Here is a 27104-nt window from a genome sequence, read left to right as displayed (position 1 = left end):
CCTATTTTTTGATGAGGTGCCATCACTTTCTATTCCATGAGGACGGTTTCTATAGAAATTGTTCTAGATACATGTGCTGTGGGAGGCTGTATGTAGTCACTAGCCAGATGACTGAAGCATGCTATGATAATGCATGGCTATTACGCTTTTTTTAAGTAAAAAAATTATGTTTTCCATCAATATAAGAAATACTCTATAACACCAACAATTATTATTATTTTTTAAATAAATTTATTTATTTTAATTGGAGGTTAATTACTTTACAATATTGTATTGGTTTTGCCACACATCAACATGAACCCGCCGCAGATATACACGTGTTCCCCATCCTGAACCCCCCTCCCTCCTCCCTCCCTGTACCATCCCTCTGGGTTGTCTCAGTGCACCAGCCCCAAGCATCCTGTATCATGCATCAAACCTGGACTGGCTATTTGTTTCATATATGATATTATACATGTTTCAATGCCATTCTCCCAAATCATCCCACCCTCCCAACAATTATTAAAACAAGGGAAAGAAAATGATTAAAGAAAAGTTCCCAGTAAGACACAGAGAAAATAGCAAAGTAGTGGATTAATTTTATTGGTTCTCATGTTGTAGAATGACTCAAGGAAAAATTCAAATAGGGCAAAGAATAGGGGATAACATATTTCCTCTCCCAAATATGATCATACCAATATGTCTAAATATTGCTTTCTGCTTGGGAGAGGGAATGAGAAAAAGGAAAGACCAGAGGGGGAAGGACAGAATGAGACTTCGGAAAAGAGCTTCCTGATTCTTTGAATTCATGTGGAATAAACTTATGAACCCTTGACAAAGGACAGAACATGGAGATGAGTGTGGTCTCTAGGATTTGTTAAGGCTACCCTATTCAGTGGGGATTAGGAGTTAAGATTTTTGTGTATATGTGGTATATACATATACCATGACATATATATTCTATACATACATGTGTATACAGCAAAATAATGGATTAACGTCATTGTTTCTCATGCTGTAAAATGACTCAAGGAAAATCATATACAGGGTTGGCCAAAGGTTCATTCCATAAGATGGTATGGAAAAACCTGAATGAACCTTTTGGTCAACCCAATATATACATTTTTATATACACATATCTTTGTTCCTATTCCCTACTGAATAACAGCAAAACACCTTAATTCAAGATCTCTGATCATCTACAAAGGAGAGGAGAGATGAGTCTGAATGTAGAAAGTAGAATAGTGGTTACTTGGGGGTGGGGGATGTGGGGAATAGGGAATTATTGCTCAATCAGAGCAGAATGTCAATTTTACACAGTGAAAAAAGTTCTGTGGATGATTAGTAATGATGGTTGCACAGCAATGTAGGTGTCCTTAATGTGCTCACTAAACTGTACACTTCGTAAAGGTTAAAATGGTACATTAAAAAAAGTTTTCGGATGATCCACATTGAACCTATGTTTGTAGCCTTATTTGCCTTTATTCTGATGTACACTGTTTACCAGGCTTCCCTGGTGGCTCAAAGGGTAAAGAATCTGCTGCAGTGCAGGAGACCTGGGTTCCACTGAGTAACAATAGTACTCACGGCAGTAACACACATAATTTGCCTGGCGCAGAGCGTTACCTGCTGAATTTAATAAGTACTGTTCTGTGAACCCTGTGAAATAAGCACTGTTCGGATCCACGTTTCACTGGTGGAGGACTGAGCCTTTGAGAGGTCCTGTAACTACCCGACCCAAGGTCCTCCAGCCAGTGGGTTATCTGACTCCTCGGCCCCGTACCTTGCAGCCCACCCTGTGGCTTTCCCTCAAAGCTCAGTTGGTAAAGAATCCCTCTGCAATGCAGGAGACCCTGGTTCGATTCCTGGGTCCGACTCCTGGGTCAGGAAGATCCCCTGGAGAAGGGATAGGCTACCCACTCCAGTATTCTTTTGCTTCCCTGGTGGCTCAGCTGGTAAAGAATCTGCCTGCAATGTGGGAGACTTGGGTTTGATCCCTGGGTTGGGGCGATCCCCTGGAGAAGGGAACAGCTACCCACTCCAGTATTCTGGCCTGGAGAATTCCAGGGACTATATAGTCTGTGAGTTCACAGAGAGTTGGATACGACTGAGTGACTTTCACTGCTCCTTACTGTTGGTCTGATAGGGGCCTTTGCTCAAGCTTTTCTCTCTGCCTGAAATAAGGGCTGTTCTGCCTCATCTTCAGAGGTCTCACTCCCCTGCTCTGCTAAGTGAAAGTGAAAGTGTTAGTCACTCAGTCACATCTGACTCTTTGCAATCCCATGGACTGTAGCCCTCCAGGCTCCTCTGTCTATGGAATTCTCCAGGCAAGAATATTGGAGTGGGTTCCAATGTCCTCCTCCAGGAGATCTTCCTGACCCAGGGATCAAACTTGGGTCTCCTTCAGTTTACCATCTGAGCCACCAGGAAAGCTCCAATTCTTCTAAGTCCAGCCTGAATGTTTCTTTATCCTTGAACTACTCACCCCAGATGACTGTGATCTCACCATCCTCCAAAAGTTCCTCTAAGTCTTTGCTACTCACAGTGTCACAGACCAGTCGGTAGGCACCACTGGGAACTCGTTGGAAATGTCAGATCTGGGGCCACACCTCAGATCATCTCAGTCAGAAACTGCATTAAAAATATTTTATGAAATATAGCTGATTTACAATGTATAATTTCTGCTGTACAACAAAGTGATTCAGTTATATGTATATTTACATTCTTTTTCAGATTCTTTTACATTGTGGTTTATCACAGGATATTTAAGAAACTCCATTTTAACATGATCTTCAAGTGATTTGTGTATCAACTTTGAGAACAACAAGCAGTATGGGAATTTTTCTTTTTTTTTTTTCTCTTTGCATCTTTCTATTAGTATACCTGTTTTATATTCTCACTTGGACTGTAAGCTCTTTGAGGGCAAGAGGGCAGTATAGTCTCTTGAGTATCCATAAATATACCTTGCATAGAAAAAGGCACAATTTATTTTCTGATGTCTTCCAGTATTCACTTTAAAAATTTAGATCATTAAAGAAACTGTATGGTACTAAACATAATGTGTGTATGTGCAATTTGGATAAATATTGGACAAAAGATACAAAGAGACCAAAAAACCCTACTACCGTTTCTGAAGAGCTGAGAGCAAAAAACCTCGGTGTCAGGAGCAAAAGTAGAATACTGCACACACCTCCTGCACTCCTGCATGCCAACACCATCAGTTCAGTTCAGTTCAGTTGTTCAGTCAGGTCTGACTCTTTGCGACCTCATGGACTGCAGCATGCCAGGCCTCCCTGTCCATCACCAATTCCCGGAGTTTACTTAAACTCATGTCCGTCACGTTGGTGATGCCATCCAACCATCTCATCCCCTGTTGGCTCCTTCTCCTCCCACCTTCAATCTTTTCCAGCATCAGGATCTTTTCCAATGAGTCAGCTCTTCGCATCAGGTGGCCAAAGTATTGGAGTTTCAGCTTCAGCATCAGTCCTTCCAATGAATATTCAGGACTGATCTCCTTTAGAATGGACTGGTTGGATCTTCTTGCAGTCCAAGGGACTCTCAAGAGTCTTCTCCAACACCAGAGTTCAAAAGCATCAATTCTTTGGTGCTCAGCTTTCTTTCTAGTCCAACTCTCACATCCATACATGACTGCTGGAAAAACCATAGCCTTGACTAGACGGACCTTTGTTGGACCTTTTAAGGGAGGTGGCCATCATCTTCATTGCCTTCACTATAGTTTGGCCTTGGGTCAAACAGGGAGGGAACACATCCCCACCCATCAACAGAAAATTGGATTAAAGATTTACTGAGCATGGCTCCACCCATCAGAACAAGACCTTGTTTCCTCCACAGTCAGTCTCTCCCATCAGGAAGCTTCCATAAGCCTCTTATCCTTATTCATCAGAAGGCTGACAGATGGAAAACCACAATCACAGAAAACTAACCAGTCTGATCACATGGACCACAGCCTTGTCTAACTCAATGAAACTATAAGCCATGCTGTGTAGGGCCACCCAAGATAGACAGGTCAAGGTGGAGAGTTCTGACAAAACGGAGTCCACTGGAGAAGGGAATGGCAAACCACTTCAGTATTCTTGCCTTCAAAACTCCATGAACAGTATGAAAAGGCAACACCATCAGAGCGGTGGGCAAGCCACCTAAGCCAGCCTTCTGGCCCAATCTCTGGACAAACCCGTACCCTCTCCCAGTATGAGGAACGCTCGCCCCTCCTCAGGGAGAGAGCAAACATGGGGACTTGTCGTTTGCTCTCCTCCCCACCTCTGCAGCAGGGGCCCTGATAAAGCCTTGCCTGAAGTACTAGGTTGTTTGGAGTAGTTTTCCCCAGTGTGCTAACAGCATCACTTTCGACAATTGTTTTACTTGTAGTGTTTCCACAAATTCGGGCTTCTGATAAGCAGGGAAAATGTTAAGTGGTATAATCTAGGTCCCTAAAATAACTCCTTCATTCCTTCCCAGAGCTTTTGGTCTATAACCAGCTCTTGCAACAGAACAACTTTCATCGCCAAAGCACAAACACAGATAGTACAGATTTGGAGAAAAATCAATACTCAGAAAATAGAAGTACAAAAACGGAAGACGCCAATCAATTCCATGTGTAAAGTTTTGAAGTTTTCTGCAGTCGGGACACTCACTGTCTTCCAGGAACCTTGGAATGTTGTTTTGACAGATTTTTGATTCCAAGCTCTATATGAGAGCAAATTTGGTTAATAGCAAGACTTCCGTCACTACCGATGCTGGTGTAGCATTGCTCACTACGTACATGCTAAGGACCAGGAATTAAAGCTACTGATTTTATGAAGGAATCGCTGTGTGTTTTCTCGTTCTTTATTTAGACCCAGTGTTTGCCTGTATTTGTGCCTCTAAATGTTCTCAGCGAGTGTGACCAACTGATTGCTGAGATTGTCAGCTGTGCGGGCCCTTCAATCAGCTTCTTGTTGCTGTACAATCTGGCTCCTCTGTTCTTTTTGCAGAATGTTTAATTGGACTGTGTGCATGAAAAGAAAAGGGAAATGCATATAGGTGGCAATTTTTTTTTTTTTTTTTTTTACTTCTACTGGCTCCATTTCAGCAGTCAATCTGACCTCTCCTGAAGTTCCAAATCTAAAAACTGTCTGAACATGAATCTGCTCTTTGGAGCTGACAGAAATTCTTCTGTTCAGGGAGGAGTCCACATTACCTCTTTTTAGAATTCTTTTCTCCCCGCGAGTGTGTGTGTTGTTTCAGGGAGCGGCTCCCTTCCCACCTCACTCATTGGTTTGCTCACTCCCTTATGGGATGAATCAATGCTTCCAGAAACCCAGGGGCTTCCGAGGGACTGCGGGAACAATTACTTCCAAATGAACTCGTGCGTCTTAGCAGGGAGCGTGCAGACCACACCCCAGGTAAAAGGAAGGCTTCCCTTCCTGCTTTCGAGAACTTTGAAAGGCTGTGCACTGTGGTGTTTGCTGCAAGAGGGTTTGTGAGAGAGATGCCCGGGTGTAGATAAATTTGACTATGTCAAAATGAAATGTTATAGGCAGTTAGTGCAAAGGATGAGCAGATAGAGCAAAGCTGCTTACTGGCAACCGAAGAAGATGCTGAGGATGGTCCTTCGTGCAGTGTAAGCGCTGACACCCTGTCCTGTCTCTTCTCAACAAGAGGCTAGTGACCATCTGTGAGTGTGGGTGTCAACATCAGAAGAAGAGAACGTTTCGGGAAGGAGAAGGAAGGAAGGCATTGCTACTGGGAACTGAGCAACGAAACAGTCAGCCTGCATGGCACGAGGGAGGACAGTTTCTTAAATTATTAGTCGGCTGGCCGGTGAGAAGGTGACAGTCTCAGAGTTTCAAATGCTTGAAACCATATTTAGGGAAAGCTTTTCATCCTTTCAGCTCTAATTTCTATTATTAAACTAGTTTCCCAAGGATAAGAACTGAGATGTGTTTTTAAACAACGCTGACAAAGGAAAGTGTTAATTGGCATTTAACCAGTGCGACGATATTAACATGCATCTGTTTCTGCTTTGTGTGGAAAACGATTTTTCATCACCATAGCGATTGATTTCTGGGCTTTTTGGAACTTGGCCATGGTATGCAGTGAAGAGCAGAATTTTTCTTTTTCTTTCCCGAATAAGGGATTCAGCAGTCAAACAGCCTGTTGTATAGTGTAGCTAGGGTAATTTCAAATCCTTTCCAGCTAAATTCTGTGCAAAAACTCTCTGCATCCTTGGTAGGATAAGAAGATGGTACAGAAATGTAATGAAAAGAGCCCCATGCCAACATTGTACTCTCAGCTTAAAAGCAAATACCACACCATTGCCCCTTTTTGAGGTTGATCAGAGGTTACATGTGTGGACAGGAATTTATCTGTGATCTTCTGACAGTAACCTAGGAAGATGAATAAGCCTTTAGTACTATTGGATTTTCCATGTTTAATGTTATTCTTGATGATATTATGTGTTGGTTCAACCAAAAATTCTGAGAAAAATGTTCTCTTTACCTGGTGAAGAAATTTTATGTAGGCTGTGGCTATTTGTAGGAGAATACAGCAATAAAGGAGAAGGAAACAATTTTACTTATTTTCAGTTGCTTTCGTTGTCAACATATGGTTACTTTTAGAAATTCCTTTGAGGACATCATTCTATTTTTTTATTTTTTCAATTTTTATTTTTACTTTATGTTACTTTACAATACTGTATTGGTTTTGCCATACATTGACATGAATCCGCCACGGGTGTACATGAGTTCCCAATCCTGAACCCACCTCCCACCCCATATCATCTCTCTGGATCATCCCCGTGCACCAGCCATTCTAAAAGCACACCTTATTGATTGAAGCGTCCGTGTTTATTGCACCACATTGCCATTTTATTCACTAAAATTGTAGCTATTAACCTTTAAAAAGTCAATAGTTTACGATGCATCAATAGTGATGTTCTATTTGTATTTCGGGAACTTATGTAGCAAGCCTTTTGGGGAAGTAAATTTTTGTCATTGTATGGGCTTTAGAAAGTAAAACCACTTATTGTTAATAGAGGTGATACATATTTTGTAACCACAGGGAAGTGAATTGAAGTCTTTCATACATTAGTGTTTAAATTTCATTTAGATAGAACCTAAAGTAGACCTGTAATCATTCTGTGGGGAGATGAGGACAGGCCTATAGAACCTGAGGATAAAGTCATTTTCACCTCTTCTTTGACTCTTAAAGGACTATCTTTATTTCTTACCCAAATGAAATTCTGTGATAAATTATCTGAGCTACCCTCAGTGATTTCCTTGCTAAAACCTCTCTCCATCTATCATGATATTGATGAGAGTAGTCATGTAAAGAAACCTTCCTAGAAAAAAAATCCCTCTGGAAAGTGTCTTGTATTGTGAATCACTGATAAAGGCTACTGGACTCCCTGAATCTCATGAGGGATCTCGTGTCTCCTCCTACAAAGGAAAGCATTGCTTTATTATTTTTCAGGTGATAAGCTACAAACTGGGAACTGGGAACTGACTGCCATGGTGGAATAAGGACAGTTATTTTTAAAGGCAGAAAATAATAGTGAAAAATGAAAGTTGGCTCAGAAGGATTTGCTGCATAATTTTTGTGCCCTAAGGAATTTGCGTTGTTTCTAGAAGGCTTAGCTGTCTTAGTTTTCTGGTTTGCTGTTCAGTCACTAAGTTGTGTCCGACTCTGTGTGACCTCTTGGACTGCAGCATGCCAGGCTGCCCTGTTCTTCACTATCTCCCGAAGTTTGCTCAAACTCATGTCCATTGAATCAGTGATGCCATCCAACCATCTCATCCTCTGTCGCCACCTTCTCTTGCCCTCAGTCTTTCCCAGCATCAGGGTCTTTTCCAGTGAATTGGCTTTTTGCATCCGGTGCTTCAGCTTCAGCATCAGTCCTTCCAGTGAATATTCAGGATTGATTTCCTTTAGGATTGACTGGTTTGGTCTCCTCGCAGTCCAGGGACTCTCAGGAGTCTTCTCTAGCACCACAGTTTGAAAGCATCAATTCTTTGGTGCTCAGCCTTCTTTAGGGTCCAACTCTCACATCCATACATGACTACTGGAAAAACAATAGTTTTGACTATGTGATGTCTCTGCTTTTTAATATGCTGTCTAGGTTTCTCATAGCTTTTCTTCCAAGGAGCAAGCATTTTTAATTTCATGGCTGCAGTCACTGTCTGCAATGATTTTGGAGCCCAGAAGATGGTTGCCAGAAAGTTGTATCCTGCAGTAAGTGGTCCAGAGTTAGTTTGTTAGACCATCTATAGCTTGGTGAAATCTCCTGCAAGGATATCTAGTTCTCTTTATATTGACTGTGTGTTCACACACACAACATCTGATAGACAGTCTCCTGTCCCAAGGGTCGCCTGATCCTGGTGACCCTTGGCCCTTGCCTCGTGCAGCGTTGCCATTCTGTCTTCTCCAGCCCAGCCTTGGAGTCCTAGTGTGGCTTTTGCTGTCGCAACTACAGTCTTGTTGGCCTTCTTGTCCCCCAGTTCCTTGACCTTCACAGGCTCAGTGCCCTTCCTGTTTTTCCATCTCAAATACTCAGGCTCAACTCCACTGATTTATTATTTTCTGATGATAAGCTACAACCTGGGAATTGTGACCTGACTGTTATGGAGGAATAATGACAATTATTATTATTTGTTTTTAATGACAATTATTTTGAAAGGCAGAAAATAATATTGAAAAGTGGTAGTTGGCTCAGAAGGGTTCGTCTGTGTATTTTTTATTCCTTAAGGAATGTGCCTTGTCTCTAGAAACCCTAATCCTAACTGTACCTGGTTACAAGCCTAGAACTTAGAATCAGCTAGAGTTACCATCTACTGGATCTCAAGCTCTCTCTCGCATCCTATACTGTGACTCCGCACCATTCTCCCAACACCCACCGTGCTTTCAGATCTGATTTCTCAGCCACAGAGCCTGCTAGTCTCTTAGACTGAGGTCCTCCTTCTTCCTGTCTGCACTGAGCTCCCTGGCTGACCCTTTGCTTTTCTCTCATTGGTGCCCTCAGTTTCCTGACACGCACAACATTCTTCCACCAGAACCAACTCTGAACATCAGTTCTATAAATGCTATAGTTCACTTTCTCTGTTCCTGTGATAGGCAGTTGAGCATCCCTGGAGAGATTATCCAACAACCAAGCAAATTGCTTTCATGACCAATTCTTGGATTTACATTTGGGCTGGACTCTCACAATAGCCTGTCGATCCTTTAATTATTTATGGTCTGGCCTCTTTCTTATTGCTGTCAGTGATGTTCCAGGCTTATTTTTATCTTAAAATCCAATATCACCTTTACGAGTTCTTCTTCACCACTGAATGGTAGAGCCTGGATGCTTCAACCTTGGACCTCTTTTTCCCTGTTTGTGCCTGCAGCCCTGGTGATCTCATTTGGTCTCATGGTTTTCAAAGCCATGTATAGGTGAACAACCCTAATGATTTTATCTCCAGCACAGACTCTGCTCTGAACTTTGCTTCTCCTATCCCCACATTTCCTCTTGGATGTATTTTTGTCATATCAAATTTGATCTTTATTCTCAAACCAGTTCCACCTCTTGTTTTCCTCACTTCTATGAAGACTCTCTCGTATCTTTCAGTTATTCAGGTCAAAAACATCGTATGTCTTGACTCTTGTCTGCCTCTTGCATCTCACATCTAATTTTTCAGCAAATTCTAAGTTTTTCCTTTATAGCCAACCCAAGTTTTACCTATCATTTTTTTTTCTCCTGTGAATTATTATACTAGTCTTCATAGCGCTTAGCTCAATTGAAAATTCTACCTTGTTCTTATTTATTTTGCATCCTGTCTCCCTCCCACTAGAATGGGTAGAGGTTTTGTTCATATCGCCAAGCCCTAAAATCAAGCCTAGCGCCTGGTGGGCATTTAATAAGATCTTGTTAAGTAAATGAAAGTATTATAGAAGGCAGTGTAATCAAGTGAGGTTTGGTTTTAGTAGGAGTGGCATAGAAGGACTGACGGTCCCATAAAAGGACAAAGATGTAGGTGGGTGACTAGAAGCTGTGATGAGGGGTGTGGAGGTCCTCCTCTGTTTGCTTCAATTATCTCAGTGAATTGGGAAACAACATTTTCAGCTCAGAGTGAGAAGAAGATGCAGGTGTTTGCAGAAAGCAGAGAAGATGTGAGCTTTCTATGTGTGTGGGAGAGTAAATGGGCTCTGGATCTATCAATGTATAGTATGATTCCACATATACATATTGGTATCTGATATTTGTTTTTCTCTTCCAGAGAGAGAAAAGCAGGGCAGGAATAGAGACGCAGATGTAGAGAACGGACATGTGCGTGCGGAGGGGGAAGAGTTGGGTGAGATGGATTGGGAGGTTAGGATTGTCAGATACACGCTGCATGCGTGTGTGCTCAGCCTTGTCTGACTCTTTGCGACCCCATGGACTGGGGCCTGCCAGGCTCCTCTGTCCAAGGGATTTTCCAGGCACGAATACTGGAGTGGGTTGCCATTTCCTCCTGCAGGGGATCTTCCTGACCCAGGGATCAAACCCATGTCTCCTGCATCTCCTGCATTGGCGGGTGAATTGTTTACCACCGAGCTGCCTGGGAAGCCCACATATATACGCTACGCTGTGTAACACGGATAGCTAGTGGGAATGTGCTATAAAGCACGGGAAGCTCGGCTGGGGGCTCTGTGATGACCTGGAAGAGTGGATCGGGGGTGGAGTGTGAGGGCGGTCAGAGAGGGAGGGGATATGTGTATGCACGTGGCTGATTCACTTCGTTGTACAGCAGAAACTGACGCAACATTGTAAAGCAATCACAGTCTAATAAAAAATATGGTATGATTAGAGAGTCGTGTGAAAGGAACTACTTGAGGCTCAGAGCCATGAATCTTAAGTGAAGCCAGCAAGCATGGTACTGTAACTTTTTCCCCAGCCGCATTTACCTCTGCGGTACCAGAGTAGAGTTGGTAGGGGGTAGATTCAGTGAGCACCATGATTTACCCAAAGGGGATGATGACGTGAGAGAAGGCAAGGCTTTGGAGGGGTGTCCACAGGACTAGTTGTATCAGACATTGAAACTGGCTGAAAAAAGGAATCTGGGAAAACTTACTGCTGGAAGGATCGGTAGACTTCCATTTTGATGGGTTCCCAGAAATGCTGGAGTTAGAGAACCAGAGGAATGATGTGGAAAGAAAAGTATTGGTCAGAGAAGGAAAACACTCCAAAATCATGGAAGGGTTCTGGCTGTTGGTTGTTGCCAGGGATGTGAAGGGCAAGGAAGTGTAGAGGTCAGTGACATGCTACTAGAAAAGTTACCCAGGGGATATAGTGTTAGAAGGAGTGGAGTTAACCCTAGAAGTAAATCTTCAAAGAAAGAAGGGGTTGACTTGGTTGTGGGCAGATGTCTGCAACAAAGAGACGTAGGCAGTGAAGGGCGTTATCTGGTGCATGGCAGGAGCTTCAGACTTGGAGGTTTGTAGGGGTGAGGGAAGAAGAAGAACGGTCTGGAAGCTGTAAAGAGAACAAGGAGGACGCTTATCCTATTTTAGACCTAGTGTGAGAGGAGACGGTCACTGAGAACTTGCTGGGAAGCAGAGGCCTTCAGAGGGGCCTGTGGTTTACTGAGAGCTACAGCAGGCGAAGGAGAGGTTCCGGATGTGCAGGGCTGTGTGACGACCGCCTGAATTCCAGACAGTGAAGGATGAGAAGTTTCCGAGAGCTGGATAAGCGTATGTTTCTGAAACTCTACCTCTGAACACTGGTGCCAAATAAAAATGTAGAGACAGGGTTTTGGATGAAGGAGAAAGATTGGCTTTTATGCTTTGTCAGGCCAAGGGGGCCACAGCAGGCCAGTGCCCACACGGTTGTGCATCCCTCCCTGGAGGGTCACGAGGCGTCAGTGTTCAAGGAGCAGGGTGTGGTTGGCTCGTGGACATTCTTCTGATTGGTTGCTGGTGAGATAATTTGGAGTCCACATCATCCACCTTCTGGTTCCAATCGGTCTGGGGTCTATGTGCTTGTAGGCAGTATACAATTAACTTCTACCACCTGGTGAGGGTTTCAGTATCTGCAAAACTGCTCAAAGAACATGGCTCAGAATATCATCTATAGTCCTTGAGGAAGAACTAAATGTCTTTGACTTTGTTTAGTGGCTAAGCAGCTGTTATTTTGTCTTGTTTGTCTTGTTTTTCTTTTTCCAGTTTCTCTGATTAAATTTATCCTTTGACTAAAGTTTTTATACAGACAAAAGGCAGGTGGAGGGCATGAGTGGGGGTCTGTTCTGGGAAAGCCTCAGAGGGTCGTGCTCAGTTACAAGAAAGGAACAAAACTAGGGCTGTACATGGCACACAGGGATACAGGGATGGCTGGGTTTCTTGAGGGGCTGATGTGATCGGGGTTAAAGGGCATGTTGAGATAAGGCGTGGTGGCATGGCTAGAAGGGAGAGGAGCGTGAGAGGTCCTGCTGGGACCATTGCGTTTCCTATGGCGAGCGGGGAGGTGGCAACATGGTAGTGTCACCTTGACTAGATGGGACTAATTGCATCGCAAATGTGGTTTAAATGCAAAATGATTCCTGTCACTTTCCAGCTTCTCCCCAGTGCCCCACAGTGGGATCTTTTCTGTATCTTCATTCATTTTCTCTGTTCACAGAGGAGGCTATATTCTTTCTGTTGTTTACTTTTATTTATTTTTATTTTGGCCTCACTGTGCGGCATGCGGGATCTTAATTGATCTACCAGGAATTGAAACTATGTCCCCTGAAATGGAAGGGTGGAGTCTTAACCTCTGGGTGGTCAGGGAAGTCCCTGTTCCTCTGTCTTTTCTGCCTGTGCCTTCCAGGACCTAGTTTCGCTTTCCTTCTTACTGGCTCCTTCCCCCAGGGTACAGATGTCTTCATGTCTGTCCCATTAGAGACCAACAGAGGCATCCCTTTGACCGGACTTTCCTCTCCAACTTCTCTCCATCTCTCTTCCTACTTCTCACCTAACTTCTTGAAAGAGAAATCTCCAACGTCATCTTCTCCTGCCATCTTTCCATTCAGTCCTCCGTCTACCGCTCTTGGATTTCTGTCCCGATCGCCAGGCTTGGGTCTTTTAAGACCAGCATCACCCATCTGACATTCTGACGTGATTAAATCATTCCCGATCACTTGGTTCTCATTGTCAGTAGGGCAAAACCCAGGCTTGATCTACACGCAGAGTTGCTTTCCATGCCTTCACTTATCTGGTTTTCTCAGCATGGGAGAACCTTCTCTTCCCCTCCACCAGGACTTAAATTCAAGGTGCTGCCTATTTTGGAGCTTCCCGGACTGGGCAGGCCCCCAGCCATCATTGCTTTTCCCTTCCTATTCTGTGCACACTATTTTCTTACTTGTGAGAGATCTATTAACTGTTCCCTGTTTGCTGTTGTCTCTCTAGCTCCTGAGTGTCTGCCACATGGCAAAAACTGAACAAAATAATTTTTGAATGAATAAAGGCCGAATGAGAGAGAAGGTATATCCTTGAGAAGAGGCACTGATATGTTAATGGCCAGGAAAGTATATTTTCAACTTTCCGTTCACATTTTAACCTCCTCATTAATGACACATGTCTGAGGTTTCACGTGTAGTTGGTGACTATGAGTCAATTTGAACCTGCTAACCCAGGGTTAAATGGATGAAAGTCCTTGACCTCTGTGGGGTCATCACAAGCACAGCATCTGGTCTATGTTGAAACGGACTTTTATCCATGTTCGGTTCAGTTCAGTCGCTCAGTTGTGTCTGACTCTTTGCGACCCCATGAACCCCAGCACGCCAGGCCTCCCTGTCCATCACCAGCTCCCAGAGTCCACCCAAAGCCACGTCCATTGAGTCAGTGATGCCATCCAGCCATCTCATCCTCTGTCGTCCCCTTCTCCTCCTGCTCTCAATCTTTCCCAGAATCAGGGTCTTTTCCAATGAGTCAGCTGGTTGCATCAGGTGGCCAAAGTATTGGAGTTTCAGCTTCAACATCAGTCCTTCCAATGAACACTCAGGACTGGTCTCCTTTAGGATGAACTGAATGGTTCTCCTTGCAGTCCAAGGGACTCTCAAGAGTCTTCTCCAACACCACACTTCAAAAGCATCAATTCTTCGGCGCTCAGCTTTCTTTATAGTCCAACTCTCACATCCATACATGACCACTGGAAAAGCCATAGCCTTGACTAGATGGACCTTTGTTGACAAAGTAATGTCTCTGCTTTTGAATATGCTGTCTAGGTTGGTCCTAACTTTCCTTCTAAGGAGTAAGCGTCTTTTAATGTCAGGGCTTGAGCTGCTGGAATGCTATACGTTTATCCATGTTAACGTGTAGCATTCCAGCAACTCACCTTGTCAACCTACTCTTCTGTTGCCATGTCCTACAGTAAGATCTTCCTGGGGCTTTATTTCATTCACTGATAAATATTTTCATTGAAAAAGGATCAGATACACTATGAATTCTTTAATAGCTGTTCTCTTCGGCAAACATACACATGATCACAGGACAATAGGCAATTTATTAAAATAAAGGAAAATACCATAATATGTAGAAAGCAAAGTCAAGATAAACCTTTGATAAGACTGAAAGTCTAATTTATTACATGTCTCATAGGTCTCTTCTGGTGATTCTGAAGCCAAACCTCTGATCTTCACATTTGTCCCCACTGTCAGAAGACTGCCAACCCACTCCCAGTTGGGTGCCACGTCTAAATACATTGTTAAAATTCCTGAGGAACCAAGTGAGGAGACTCCAGAAACTGTAAATAGGGTAGGATTATTTTATTATTTTTATGTCAAGTAATTAAAGTATCCATAATAACGACATGAAAATCTGTATGAATGTTTATTTTTTCTACTTAAAGTGAGATAACTGGGAAATCTAAAAGTGGCTAAAAATATGACAATGTAGTAGGTACTTCAGTGTTATTAAATCTCAGGTTTTCTACAATAAGTTATTCTCAACTCTTTTGATTTGACCCTCTGTTGTTTGTTGTTCACGTGGTATAGTATGCCTCCTGGCACCTCCCCTCCCAGATGTACCTTAAAATAAAAATACGAACTTTTTTTGCAAAGTTTAAATTTATCTTTAAAGGCTATTAGATAAAGAGCGAGGTGCTATTTTATGTGTAATAGGTTAACAATGCTAAAAATATAATATTTGATGTTTAGGGCCCTTGTAGCCCTATTCTCATGCTCACACTTTGCTGCTAGTTTTGTGAACTTGTACAGTTTTGGTTGGAAAACCCTTATCCACATCATACAACTTTTCATAACCTTTCAGTTAATCTAAGTGGAAATGTATACCAGAGAAACACTGCAAAAGATAAAAAGTATTATGTAGGAAAATAATTAGGGAAAAATAAAAAGAGTCTAATATCTAACAATCAGAGAAAAGCTAAGCATCTGATAGCATCACCTTGACAAACTTACAATGATTATTCAATTTTATGGAACATGTTAATGTTATATTAAATGATACAGTAGATTATAAAATTGTATTTATACCCCAATTATACTTATCTAAACTGAGACCAAGGCTGAAAATGAAATTAAACAAAAAACTAAAAATTACTTGTGTGAAAATAACAACTTTTTGGGTAAAAACTTTTTCTCTTTAAAATGTATTTTAATACTGTCCTCTTATTAAAAAAAATGTTACTGTGTGAATTTTGTGGTATTTTTGAGCCAACTTTGTAAGAAATAAAATTATCTGATTTTCCTTGTCTATATGAAAGCATTTTATCTAGCAAGCAGTAATAGATCCATGAACCTGGGACTTCTTTCAAAAACTATTGTGAGAACAAATTATTTTAGAGAAATTCTGAAAGCTACATAAGACACTTCTGGGAAATTTCTCTCTCGCGGTACTCAAGTACGTCAATATATTCAAGGGATCCTTTGTGATTAAGCGCTCCGAGTTCATGAGACTATAGATGTATGAATCAATCTTGGCTGCGGATTTCCAAAGCTTCCTGAACTAATGATATTCGTCTACAGATGGCAATGATACCTACACAACCACATTTTTAAGAGAGTAGACATTTTTCTTCCTATTTTTTAAGCAGTTCAATATTATAATACAGCAGGGTAAATAATCCCTCATTCTTTGTATATTTAAAAACTATTTACTTGAACACATGCTATGTGCTTGGTGCTGTGGATTCTGGATGAATAAAGTCAACTTATAAGTTATTTGTTATTGGAAAGACAGACATTGAAAAAAATAAAAAACATGTAATAAAGCCTCGGGTGGTAAGAAATGCTGTAAAAAAATGCATCAGAATAAACAAATAGAGAATGTTGGACTGTGGGAGCAGGGAGTTATTGTAGGTCATTAATAATATTTTCAAAAATGAGTTCAGTTTCATCAGCTCTTTAGTTTTTCTGCTACTTTCCATCATAAGCAATCTGTCTTTGAATCCTTCTATTTTTAATTTAAGCTTCCTTCTAATTTGGGTTTTGTTACTGTATGTGATATATTAGTTGCTCAGTCGTGTCTGATTCTTTGCAACCCCGTGGACTGTAGCCTACCAGGCTCCTCTGTCCTTGGAACTGGAGTGGGTTGCCGTTCCCTTCTCCAGGGGATCTTCCCGACCCAGGGATTGAACCCGGGTCTCCTGCATTGCAGGTGGATTCTTGACTATCTGAGACACAAGGGCCCTTGTTACTACATAGTGTTGTAATTTGATATGCCAAGTGACCACTCTCAGAAAATTCCAAATCAGAGGCAAAGTATTTTTTATCTTGATTATGTCATCATCAGCTGAACAGTGTGGTCTGGTGGTATGAATCTGACTTCAAGTTCATCAATGATTTGATTATTCTATCTTCACTCACACAACACATAGTACATATTAGCAAACATTAAATTGGTAATAGTTGACAGTTTATTTTGGTTTATTCATATCGTTTTATTTTGAAATAATGTTAGATTTAGAGAAATGTTGCAAAAAAAAAAAAAAAGAGAGAGAGAGAGAGAGAGATTAGTATCGTTGTTTTCCAGGTGGCTCAGTGATAAGGAATCTACCTGCCAAGCAAGAGATGAGGGTTTGATCCCTTGGTCAGGAAGATCCCCTGGAAAAGGAAATGGCAGCCCACTCCAGCATCCTTGCCTGGGAAATTCCATGGACAGAGGATCCTGACAGGCTACAGCTCATGCGGTTGCAAAGAGTCTGACACAACTTAGCAACTAACACCACCACCACCAATGCTTATCAAAACCAAGGAAATTAGTACTGGGTCTTTTAAACATAGTCTTGGTGTACATTGTTGGTACCACTTTAGAAAAAAGATGCTTTGGTAACATGAGAAAACAATCTAATTCCTGGTCTTGTAAACCTCCTATGTGTTCATAGAAAACTGAATGGGGAAATATTTAGGATTGTAAATCAAAAATAAAATAACAGTAGAAAACACTTTATGCTAAAAATATCTATCATTTTGATGTCCTATTCATGAGTTCTTCCCATAGGCTTGGACTATTTTGTCTGAATTATCTGCATTTTGTTCCAATTTTGTTTTTCTTCTTAGATTTTTAGAGGAATGCATGTTATTTTAGAACCTTTCAGTGGGATTTCATTCCTACCTCCAGCTTATGCAGGCTATACAAGTTTTGCTTGACTATTAACTAAAAGCCCATGACTGACCAGTTCCCATTTGTTTTGTGAATGTCTTTATGGAAAACATTGCCCTCATCCTCTCTTTCTAAAGAGTCATATCAAAATTTATTTGAAAGCATTTTTGTTTGTTGACGTTAATTCCAAGTCCTAAATTACTTAGGTTTGGACCATGACATACAAGTGAGTTATTAAAAGTAAGCCATTAACATCAACCCAAACTCTCCTATGCCAACTTGATTTGGGGGTATATTTGTAAAACCTTTTGTCCTTGAAGAATATACGCAGGTTAAGTGTTAAGAGTCCATGTAGAAAAGAAGCATTTATCAAAGCAACATCAACTCTTTTCTGTTTCTCCATTTATTGCAGTTTGATTCCAGTGAGTACTTGACCTTGAATGTTGGGCACCAACAGGAGAGAGAACAAGGAGCCCTGACTTGTCCTTCAGAGGTTGAGGACAAGGCTTCCCAAGGAAAGGAATTTAAAGAGAAGAAACCTCAAGGAATGCAGCAAAGTGACCTCTTCAAAGCGGAATATGTCTTTATCGTGGACTCTGAGGGGGAGGAGGAAGTCCCGGGCAGAAAAGGTGACCAGGGACCCCCGGTGGGGACAGGCCCCCCGGCTGCTCGGCCCTCGTCTCTCGCCATTTCCTCCAGTCTGGCCTCCGATGCGGTGCGCCCCAAAACGCGAGCGGCAGGCCTCCAGGCCCCGTCGCATCCTGAACGGCCTCAGGCCATGGCTCCCCCGCAAAGACACGGGCAGGTAGGTTCCTCTTCTGTCAGTAAGAAAAAAATGTTTCATATTCCTTGTCTGCAAAGGCCTCCTGTTTACTGAAGGCGTCGAGGCATACAAAACTCTCAAGGGAAAAAAACATTAAAAAACTAAAATCCCAAGATCACAAATCATCATAGTGTAAATGAAGATAATAAATTCCTAAGGATTATATAAATTATACTGTGAACTGGTTGAAGAGAACAAGTAAAATGCTTAGCTGGAGTGGATTTGGGTGAATATTAACTCTTCCTTTTGAAAATGCTTGAATAAGCTCAGTAAAGGGAATTTCTTAGAGTGTTTGTTGGGCTGGGTGCATCAAGAAGCACATTTCAAGGATGAGATGTGATATGGCGTGTAGATATCAACTAGATATGACATGTAGGTATGTGACTTTTTAACTAGTAAAAGAGAAGTAAAAGGATACACTAGGAATAAGAGTCTGTAAGGAATATCGTTTCCTTCTCTGTGTCTTAAGAGAAATATTGACTGTGTTCCTGGAAACCACCATAAGCAGGGCTGGCCTCAGTGATCTGGAAGGAAGGTAGGCAGTTCAGTTGCTCAGTTGTGTCCGACTCTGCAACCCCATGAACCACAGCACACTAGGCCTCCCTGTCCATCACCAACTCCTGGAACTTACTCAAACTCATGTCCATTGAGTCAGTGATGCCATCCAACCATCTCATGTCTGTCATCCCCTTCTCCTCCTGTTTTCAATCTTTCCCAGCATCAGGGTCTTTTCCAGTGAGTCTGTTCTTTACATAAAGTAGCCAAAGTATTGGAGTTCCAGCTTCAACATCAGTCCTTCCAATGAACACCCAGGACTGGTCTCCTTTAGGATGGACTGGTTGGATCTCCTTGCAGTCCAAGGGACTCTCAAGAGTCTTCTCCAACACCACAGTTCAAAAGCATCAATTCTTCGGCGCTCAGCTTTCTTTATAGTCCAACTCTCACATCCATGCATGACTACTGGAAAAACCATAGCTTTGACTAGATGGACCTTTGTTGCCAAAGTAATACCTCTGCTTTCTAATATGCTGTCTAGCTTGGTTGTAGCTTTTCTTCCAAGAGTAAGCATTTTTTAATTTCATGGCTGCAGTCACCATCTGCAGTGATTTTGGCCCCCCCCAAAATAAAGTCTATCACTGTTTCCATTGTTTCCTCATCTATTTGCCATGAAGTGATGGGACCAGATGCCATGATCTTAGTTTTCTGAATGTTGAGTTTTAAGCCCACTTTTTCACTCTCTTTCACTTTCATCAAGAGGCTCTTTATTTTAGTTCCTCTTCACTTTCTGCCATAAGGATGGTGTCATCTGCATATCTGAGCTTATTGATATTTCTCCTGGCAATCTTGTGCTTGTGATTCCAGCTTGTGCTCCATCCAGCCTGGCATTTCACATGATGTATTCTTCATATAAGTTAAATAAGCAGGATGACAATATACAGCCTTGAAATACTCTTTTCCTGATTTGGAACCAGTCTGTTGTTCCATGTCCAGTTCTAACTGTTGCTTCTTGACCTGCATACAGATTTCTCAGGAGGGAGGCCAGGTGGTCTGGTATTCCCATCTCTGAGAATTTTTCACAGTTTGATCCCACCACAAAATTTAGCAGCAAGATTGAATGGTTCCTTTAAAGTGGAGTGTCTTTGATACAGAAGGAGGCCCATTATCTGTGATGGCAGGAAAGAAGGAGGTGGAAGGGGGAATTTTGAAGGGAAAACAAAAATAGAATGACTGGCTATTTGTTGTTCGGAAGTTATCAGAAGACTCTGACAAAGCAGAGAATGTTAGGAATGCAGAGGCTGGCTTGGCTTTGGGAGTGAAAAATGAATCAATGAAGAGCTGTCTGTGACAATGAGCATGAGTCAGTATCACGGTGTCCTGTTTAGAGTCTTCTGAACCAGGTATTTGCAAGCTTCCTGAAGTAGCTGGGAGAACGTTTTTATTGGTGAGTTGGTCTTTTGGTACGACTAAGACCTCTGCAAAATTGTAGGGCAGGCATTTTTAAAATCTCTGGTGCCGCATCTTTATTTTTGGAGCCTTCATTGACTTCCTGATGATGTATTTATGTCACTTAAAGCATCCAGTATCCTCATAGCACCTTTAGATGATAAAAGATTCTCACTGTGGTACCACTATCCAGCCTATTGGACTAAAACATTTATTTCTTCTTGAACTTTATTCTTAGCTAGTTATTGGAAAAATTCTAATGATCTAATTAAACATTCTCAGTAAGTAGCTGCTGCTGCTGCTGCTAAGTCACTTCAGTCGTGTCCGACTCTGTGCGACCCCATAGACGGAAGCCCACCAGGCTCCCCCGTCCCCGGGATTCTCCAGGCAAGATCACTGGAGTGGGTTGCCATTTCCTTCTCCAATGCATGAAAGTGAAAAGGGAAAGTGAAGTCGCTCAGTCGTGTCCAACTCTTAGCGACCCCATGGACTGCAGCCCACCAGGCTCCTCCACCCATGGGATTTTCCAGGCAAGAGTATTGGAGGGGGTTGCCATTGCCTTCTCCACTCAGTAAGTAGAGATAGGCTTAAATGTTTCTTTCTTGCCTTAGAAAAGATGATGAAAGAAGCAAGTTGATGATGTAGAAGCTTCCATAGTCAGGGGAGAGTAGTTTAATGTGGACTTTTGAAGAGCACATAAACATGATGATACCAAATATAAATAAGATAAATAAGGAAAAGCATTCTTAATGAAGCAATGTTTAGATTTTTAATTTATCCTTTTCCTCAACTACTGTATTTTTACTGCTGAGTTGGTCATTTATTTTGTTTTTATGTTACCTAATATATAGAGGGCAAACTAGAGACAAAAACGCATTTGGGATCTTTTGCAGGGGGCCAAAATAAGTTAGTTAAAAGTAGGTTACAGTTATCAAAGCTCCAAATGAAAAGGCATAGCTCAGCCTAATTCATTAGTGGTGGCTGAGTGTCATGATTACTACAGGTGGAGGAAACCTGGGTCCTAAAGTGTTTGTGAATAGCCGTTGTCTTGGATTCCATTTCCTATAATAATCCATTGGAGTGATGAATAGATTATCATGAAATAAAAATAAGATGGCTGTTACTGACAGTAGAAACTGAACAGAAGAGGCCAGAGCATCAGAGAAGGCAGTCTGAGAAGCTGAATGTAGCCAGTGTGTGTTAGCGGTCGTTGCTCAGTTGTGTCCAACTCTGTGACCCCATGGACTATAGCCATCAGGCTCCTCTGTCCATGGAATTTTCCAGGCAAGAATACTGGAATGAGTTGCCATTCCTTTCTCCAGGGAATCTTCCTGACCTAGGGATTGAACCCAGGTTTCCTTCATCGCAGGCAGATTCTTTACTATCTACGCTACCCGAGACGCCAGTGTAGCCAGTGGTGGGTTAGTCACTCAGTTGTGTCCACTCTTACGACTCCATGGGGTGTAGCCCACCAGGTTCCTCTGTCCATGGGGACTCTCCAGGCAAGAATACTGGAGTGGGTTGCCATACCCTTTTCCAGGGGATCCTCCCGACCCAGGAATCGAACCCAGGTCTCCTGCAGTGAGGCAGATTCTTTACCGACTGAGCTCTGAGGGATGCCCAGTGTAGCCAGTAGTTGAAGCTTAATGTAAAAAGCCTAAAGATTATCCCATGATTAGATTACCTGATGCCAACAACATCAGTTTTTCAATCAGAGAGGCAGTTGATTAAGTCTATTTCTGGTCTACTTGGTAAAAATGAATCTGTGTATTGTGTAATTTATGAAGTTATTCCTAAAAATACGTACTTAATGCCTAGTGTGGCCTTTAACCTATTACCTAGCCTTGATGTCATTTTTATCCGCATCTAGCGCTTCTCTTCTCCAGCACTCCCAAACTGTCATCACAGTACCCGCATCACACCCTTGCACCCTGACCCTTGACCCTTGATCCCTCTGTGTGTGATGCTGCTCTCTTCCCAGCCCATCCTCATGTAACGTCAGCTACCTGAAACCCTAAGCCAGGCCCAAGCAGCACCTTTTCCAAGAGACATTCCCTTTGAAGAGGATTTAGTTTCTTTCCTACATCTTTGTAATTTTCCTGGTAGTTGGTAGTATTTTTAGAAAATCTCCAATATAATTCCTTTTCACCTGATTCTAATAATGGATTTTGTTTTTCTCGCTAGACTGAGAACAATTTGAAGTCAAGGGACAGTCTGTCTCTTGTTCGTTTTTGTATCTGTAGCACTTTCTGGAGTGTCTTGCATATACATGAAGTTCAAATGGTGTGTAGAAAACAGAAATATTTCAAAGTTCATATCTTTGAAGTCCTTGCTCAGATATTAACTCCTTTATGAAGCCCGCTTTGGTTCCTTCAGTGAAAGCAAACACTCCTTCAAGATAATTCTAGTAGCTTTTTCTGTACATCCTCTATAACAATGATCCTATTGCAATGTGTATGAAACTATTTAGGTTCATGCCTTATCTTGCCTAGCAGATTGTAAAGTGTTTAAAAGGCACGTTCACCTTGAATCCATTTTTATTAAGCACTTTGTTCCCTACAGTGGCTACTATATCACCTTGAACATAGTCAGTGTAAGTATTGGGTTGAGTGTATTTTGTGTTCCAAATATGTCTGCTGAAGTGGCATGTTTTTACGTAAAAGTCCTTTATGTTATCCATTCATCTGTCGATGGGCATCTAGGTTGCGACCATGTTCTAACTATTGTAAATAGTGCTGCAATGAATGGGATACATGTGTCTTTTTCACTTTCGGTTTCTTCAGGGTATATGCCTAGGAGTGGGATTGCTGGGTCATATGGTGGTTTTGCTCCTAGTTTGTTAAGGAAGTGGTCCATATACACAATGGAATATCACTCAGCCATAAAAGGAACATATTTGAGTCAGTTCTGGTGAGGTGGATGAACCTCGAACCTATTATGCAGAGTGAAGTGAGTCAGAAAGAGAAAGATAAATATCCTATTCTAACGTACATGTACAGAATCTAGAAAAATGGCTGTGAAGAATTTAGTTACAGGGCAGCAATGGAGAAACACCCATAGAAAATAGACTTATGGACGTGGGGAGAGGGGAGGAGTGGCTGAGATGGATGCAGAGTGACATGGAAACTTATATTACCATATGCAATGTAAATAGCCAACGGGAACTTGCCGTATGGCTCAGGAAACTCAAGGGCTTCCCTGGTGGCTCAGCTGTTAAAGAATCCACCTGCAATTCAGGAGACCTGGGTTTGGTCCCTGGGTTGGGAAGATCCCTGGAGAAGGGATAGGCTACCCACTCCAGTATTCTGGCCTGGAGAATTCCATGGACTGTATAGTCCATGGGGTCACAAAGAGTCGGGCATGATTGAGAAGCTTTCACTTTCACTCTCAGGAAACTCAAACAGGGGCTCTGTGTCAACCTAGAGGGGTGGGATGGGGAGGGAGATGGGAGGGAGGTTCAAAGGGAGGGAATATATGTATACCTATGGCTGATTCACGTTGAGGTTTGACAGAAAACAACAAAATTCTGTAAAGCAATTATTCTTCAATAAAAAATAAAAGTACATTATGTTAAAAATCATTAAAGACTGTAATTTTAAAGATTAAGTCAAAAGTAAAAAAGTTATATCTGCAGTTGAATCAAAATCCTCTCAAATAAAATTCAGAATGATTTTGAAAGTTAATTTCTTGAATGTTGGTGTAGACTTCTGAGAATGTCTTATCCAGGGATAGGATTAGACTTAAAAGGAGAGGTGAATATGGATACATGAAAACAGAGTGGTTTATCTGAAAATCCTATGATAAACCTGGAGCAAAGACGGTGACCTTGGGAACACAAAGAGGGACTTTGTGGCATGGAATGAACTGAATTTGCTCCTTGACAATACATGGAGAAAAATGAACAATGAATGAAATTTGTAACCAAGGACATTGAATGAATGCTGGCATTAATGAGAAAAGAATCACAGGTCTTGGGAGGGGATAGGAAGAGATGAGACATCTGATGTTGAAATTGAGATGCCTGATGGTACAGCATGATGCTGTCTAGAAAGAGGCTGGGAATACTAATATGAATCTGGACATGGAAGGAGGATGGGAGACTGGAGGTATTTGCCGCATAAGCTGAAGCTATGAGAATGGAATTGTTTAGTCATGGAAAGAATGCTGCCCTGGAAGACACAGGGTACAAGATAGGACACAGTAAAGTATCCGGAACTCGTGAAAGATGAGAAGCAAAGAAGGAGGCTGAGAGGGAACCGAAAAAGTTGGAGAGGGGGGTTTCATGCAGGGAAAGCGAAAGAGGCTTTCAACAAAAAAATTATAAACAGGGCCAAGATAGCAAAATATACAAACATGAATTAATCAGTAATTTTAAGGTATCTCAATAATGTTTTCTTTTATTAAGCTCAAGTGAATCTGGTATCAATTACATCCATTTGGGAACACGGAATACCAATCTGTGAAAGAACATTCTGGCAGCATGGCATGTTTTCAGCACGAACATGGGATTATCACACAGGAAACACATGGTTCTCTCCCTTTGATGTCAGGAGACCGCCTGAAGCAGGCAGCTTTCCTCGCCAACTCTGTACTTTTGTGTTTTCTAGCTGCTTGCCAGATTTTCTTACTGTGCAGCAGCAAGTAATTCTGCCAACTGGGACAGTCAGGTTAATATTTGCTCCTGATTGATTTAGAGCAGATTAGAAGCTAAGAGATCAAGAGGGCAAGATCAAAGGGAAGGGAAAGATCAGAATGCCTTTGGCTGACAGAACTGGAGGTGAAGCCCCTAGGGGCCCCTATGGGAAGGTGTGGCCCCTGCAAGGAAAGGAGGGGCTTTCTCTTCTTTGATTACTAGTAAAACTAGAAGATTTGTGGGGATGGAGGCAGGCATGTGGGGGTCTGACCTGGCCACTATCTCAGTCTGGAAGATGGGACCCCTTCTGCTGCCCCAGGTACAAGCCTAGAGCCTCGTCCCGGTCACCTGCTTGGGCACACACCTCCTCTGGGAGTGGGGATGAGGTTATCCAGCATCTGACCAGCTCTTCTCTGAAGGGCTGCCTGTTGCCTTCCATTCAAATATTATTCTAGAACATGGTTTATGAAAAAACTTGTAACACAAAGGAAAACATTATAAATATAATGCAAGTTAAATAAAATACAGAACAAAGCCAAATAAAGTAGGGCCCTCCAAGTCCAATAAATAGAGACATTTATAGGAATAGACAATTCCTATATATATAGGAAGTCATTAGATAACCTTGATGGGAACAGTGTGAGTGGAGTGATGGGCAGACATCAAGCTGAAGAGTGGATAAGTGGAGAGGAAAGGGGGGTCATGCTTTGGAGAGATAGTATGAAAAAGCAAAAATGAGACAGGCAACTTATAGTCATGCCCATCTGGGTAGTGACTTGAAATCGTAAACGTTAGTGTCCTCCTTTGAAGAATGGACTGATTCTATCAACTTTCCTTGTGAGAATTGAATGTGATCATCTGTGTAGGCTAGAATAGTTCCCAGCCCATGGTACATTCTCAGGAATGACTCACTGTATTTAAAAAAGTTAGAAATGGCAGCATGTTCGGGGGCATAGGGTAAGGAACATGGGTGGAGGGAAATTTTTTAGAAATTGGTTCAAACACAGGTTGGATATCAGAATTTAAGAAAGGACATGAAATGTCAGATCAGAAGAACTAATGGTGGTCAAATAGAGGAGGTTCTTATAACAAATTCTGGGAAATTTGGACATTGGCACACATATTATTGTAATTAAGAGACTGGATTTTAGGGGTCTGTGGAAAAGAGAGTCTGGAAAATCATTTGGACAGGCATTATATATAGAAACCTCTCTTATAGTCCAAGGCCTTTATTTTACACTGAAATACCCTGTTCGTATCGGCACATTATGTCAGCATAGCCTTTCTATGTCTCTCTTACCCCAGTAGATTTCTGAGCCATGTGAAAACAAAAAAATCTGCTCACCTTCTTACCCCTATCACCTAACCCCTAAGCCTGGGACGCTATAGGTGCTTAGAAAGTGTCTGATGAATGAATGAATGATCCTCCTTTTCCCATGACCCTGATCTCTGGCCTTCCTAAACCCACTGGACATTTGTTTCTTCATTCCTGCAAGAAGGTAACATGCCAGGCATTAGACACTAGGGAAGTAAACTTAAAAAACAAAACAAAACATAGTACCTGCCTTCAAGGGGCTTGGAAAACAGGTGCAACCTGAAAATGATGACAATGAAAGGTGATATATTCAAGGGAGAGGGACACATCTTGAGGCAGGAGGCCTAGATTGGCCTGGACTAGGGGGAAGGGTTCACATTCGTCTGCGTTGAAACGTGAAAGATGAGCCAAAGTATTCTTGGCCGACCACCATTCCAGGCAGTGGAGACAGTCAGGGAAGTACTGACATGCAAGGAGAGGGTAGAAATAGAAGGCGCTAAGAGCTCATCAAATATCCTAGGAAATACACTAGGAGAGTGATGAAATACAGGCCACAGATAAACAGTTTTAAAAAAGAGGACAAGATTGGAAGCCAGATTCTGCAGAGAAATCAGAAGAGATAAGGGATTCAAGTGACTGTGGAGCTTAAGGAAAAAAAATAAACCATTGTAAACATTGCTGATGGCAGATTCTGTGGAAGCATGGGGTAAAAGCTGTTAAGAATCAGGGGGAAAGTATTACATTTCTATTGTTGCATAACAGATTATCATAAATTTAGTGGCTTAAAAAAAACACCTATTTATTTTCTCCAGATTTTTGTAGATCTGAGGTCTGGGCACAGCTGAGCTGGGTCTTACAAGTTTGAA

At 41.9% G+C, this 27104-nt stretch overlaps 1 protein-coding gene across 50 annotated transcripts in view; it reads left to right on the top strand.

The window, feature by feature from the left end:
• MLIP (muscular LMNA interacting protein) overlaps positions 1 to 27104 on the top strand; it is a 297548-nt gene that overhangs the window by 128422 nt on the left and 142022 nt on the right. For 35 of the 50 annotated variants that reach the window (XM_060403052.1, XM_060403063.1, XM_060403058.1 and 32 more), the window contains exons 2-3: positions 14563 to 14718; positions 17936 to 18328. In XM_060403052.1, the coding sequence (XP_060259035.1) occupies positions 14563 to 14718; positions 17936 to 18328 (549 nt within the window). The remainder of the gene's footprint in view (positions 1 to 14562; positions 14719 to 17935; positions 18329 to 27104) is intronic. The other 15 variants (XM_060403032.1, XM_060403073.1, XM_060403071.1 and 12 more) reach the window with 1 other exon arrangement.

The sequence above is a fragment of the Ovis aries genome, chromosome 20 (genome assembly GCF_016772045.2).
Source record: "Ovis aries strain OAR_USU_Benz2616 breed Rambouillet chromosome 20, ARS-UI_Ramb_v3.0, whole genome shotgun sequence".
Lineage (NCBI taxonomy): Eukaryota > Metazoa > Chordata > Mammalia > Artiodactyla > Bovidae > Ovis > Ovis aries.
The sequence above is the reverse complement of the archived record's forward strand: the minus strand, read 5'-3'. Positions and strand labels throughout refer to the sequence as shown.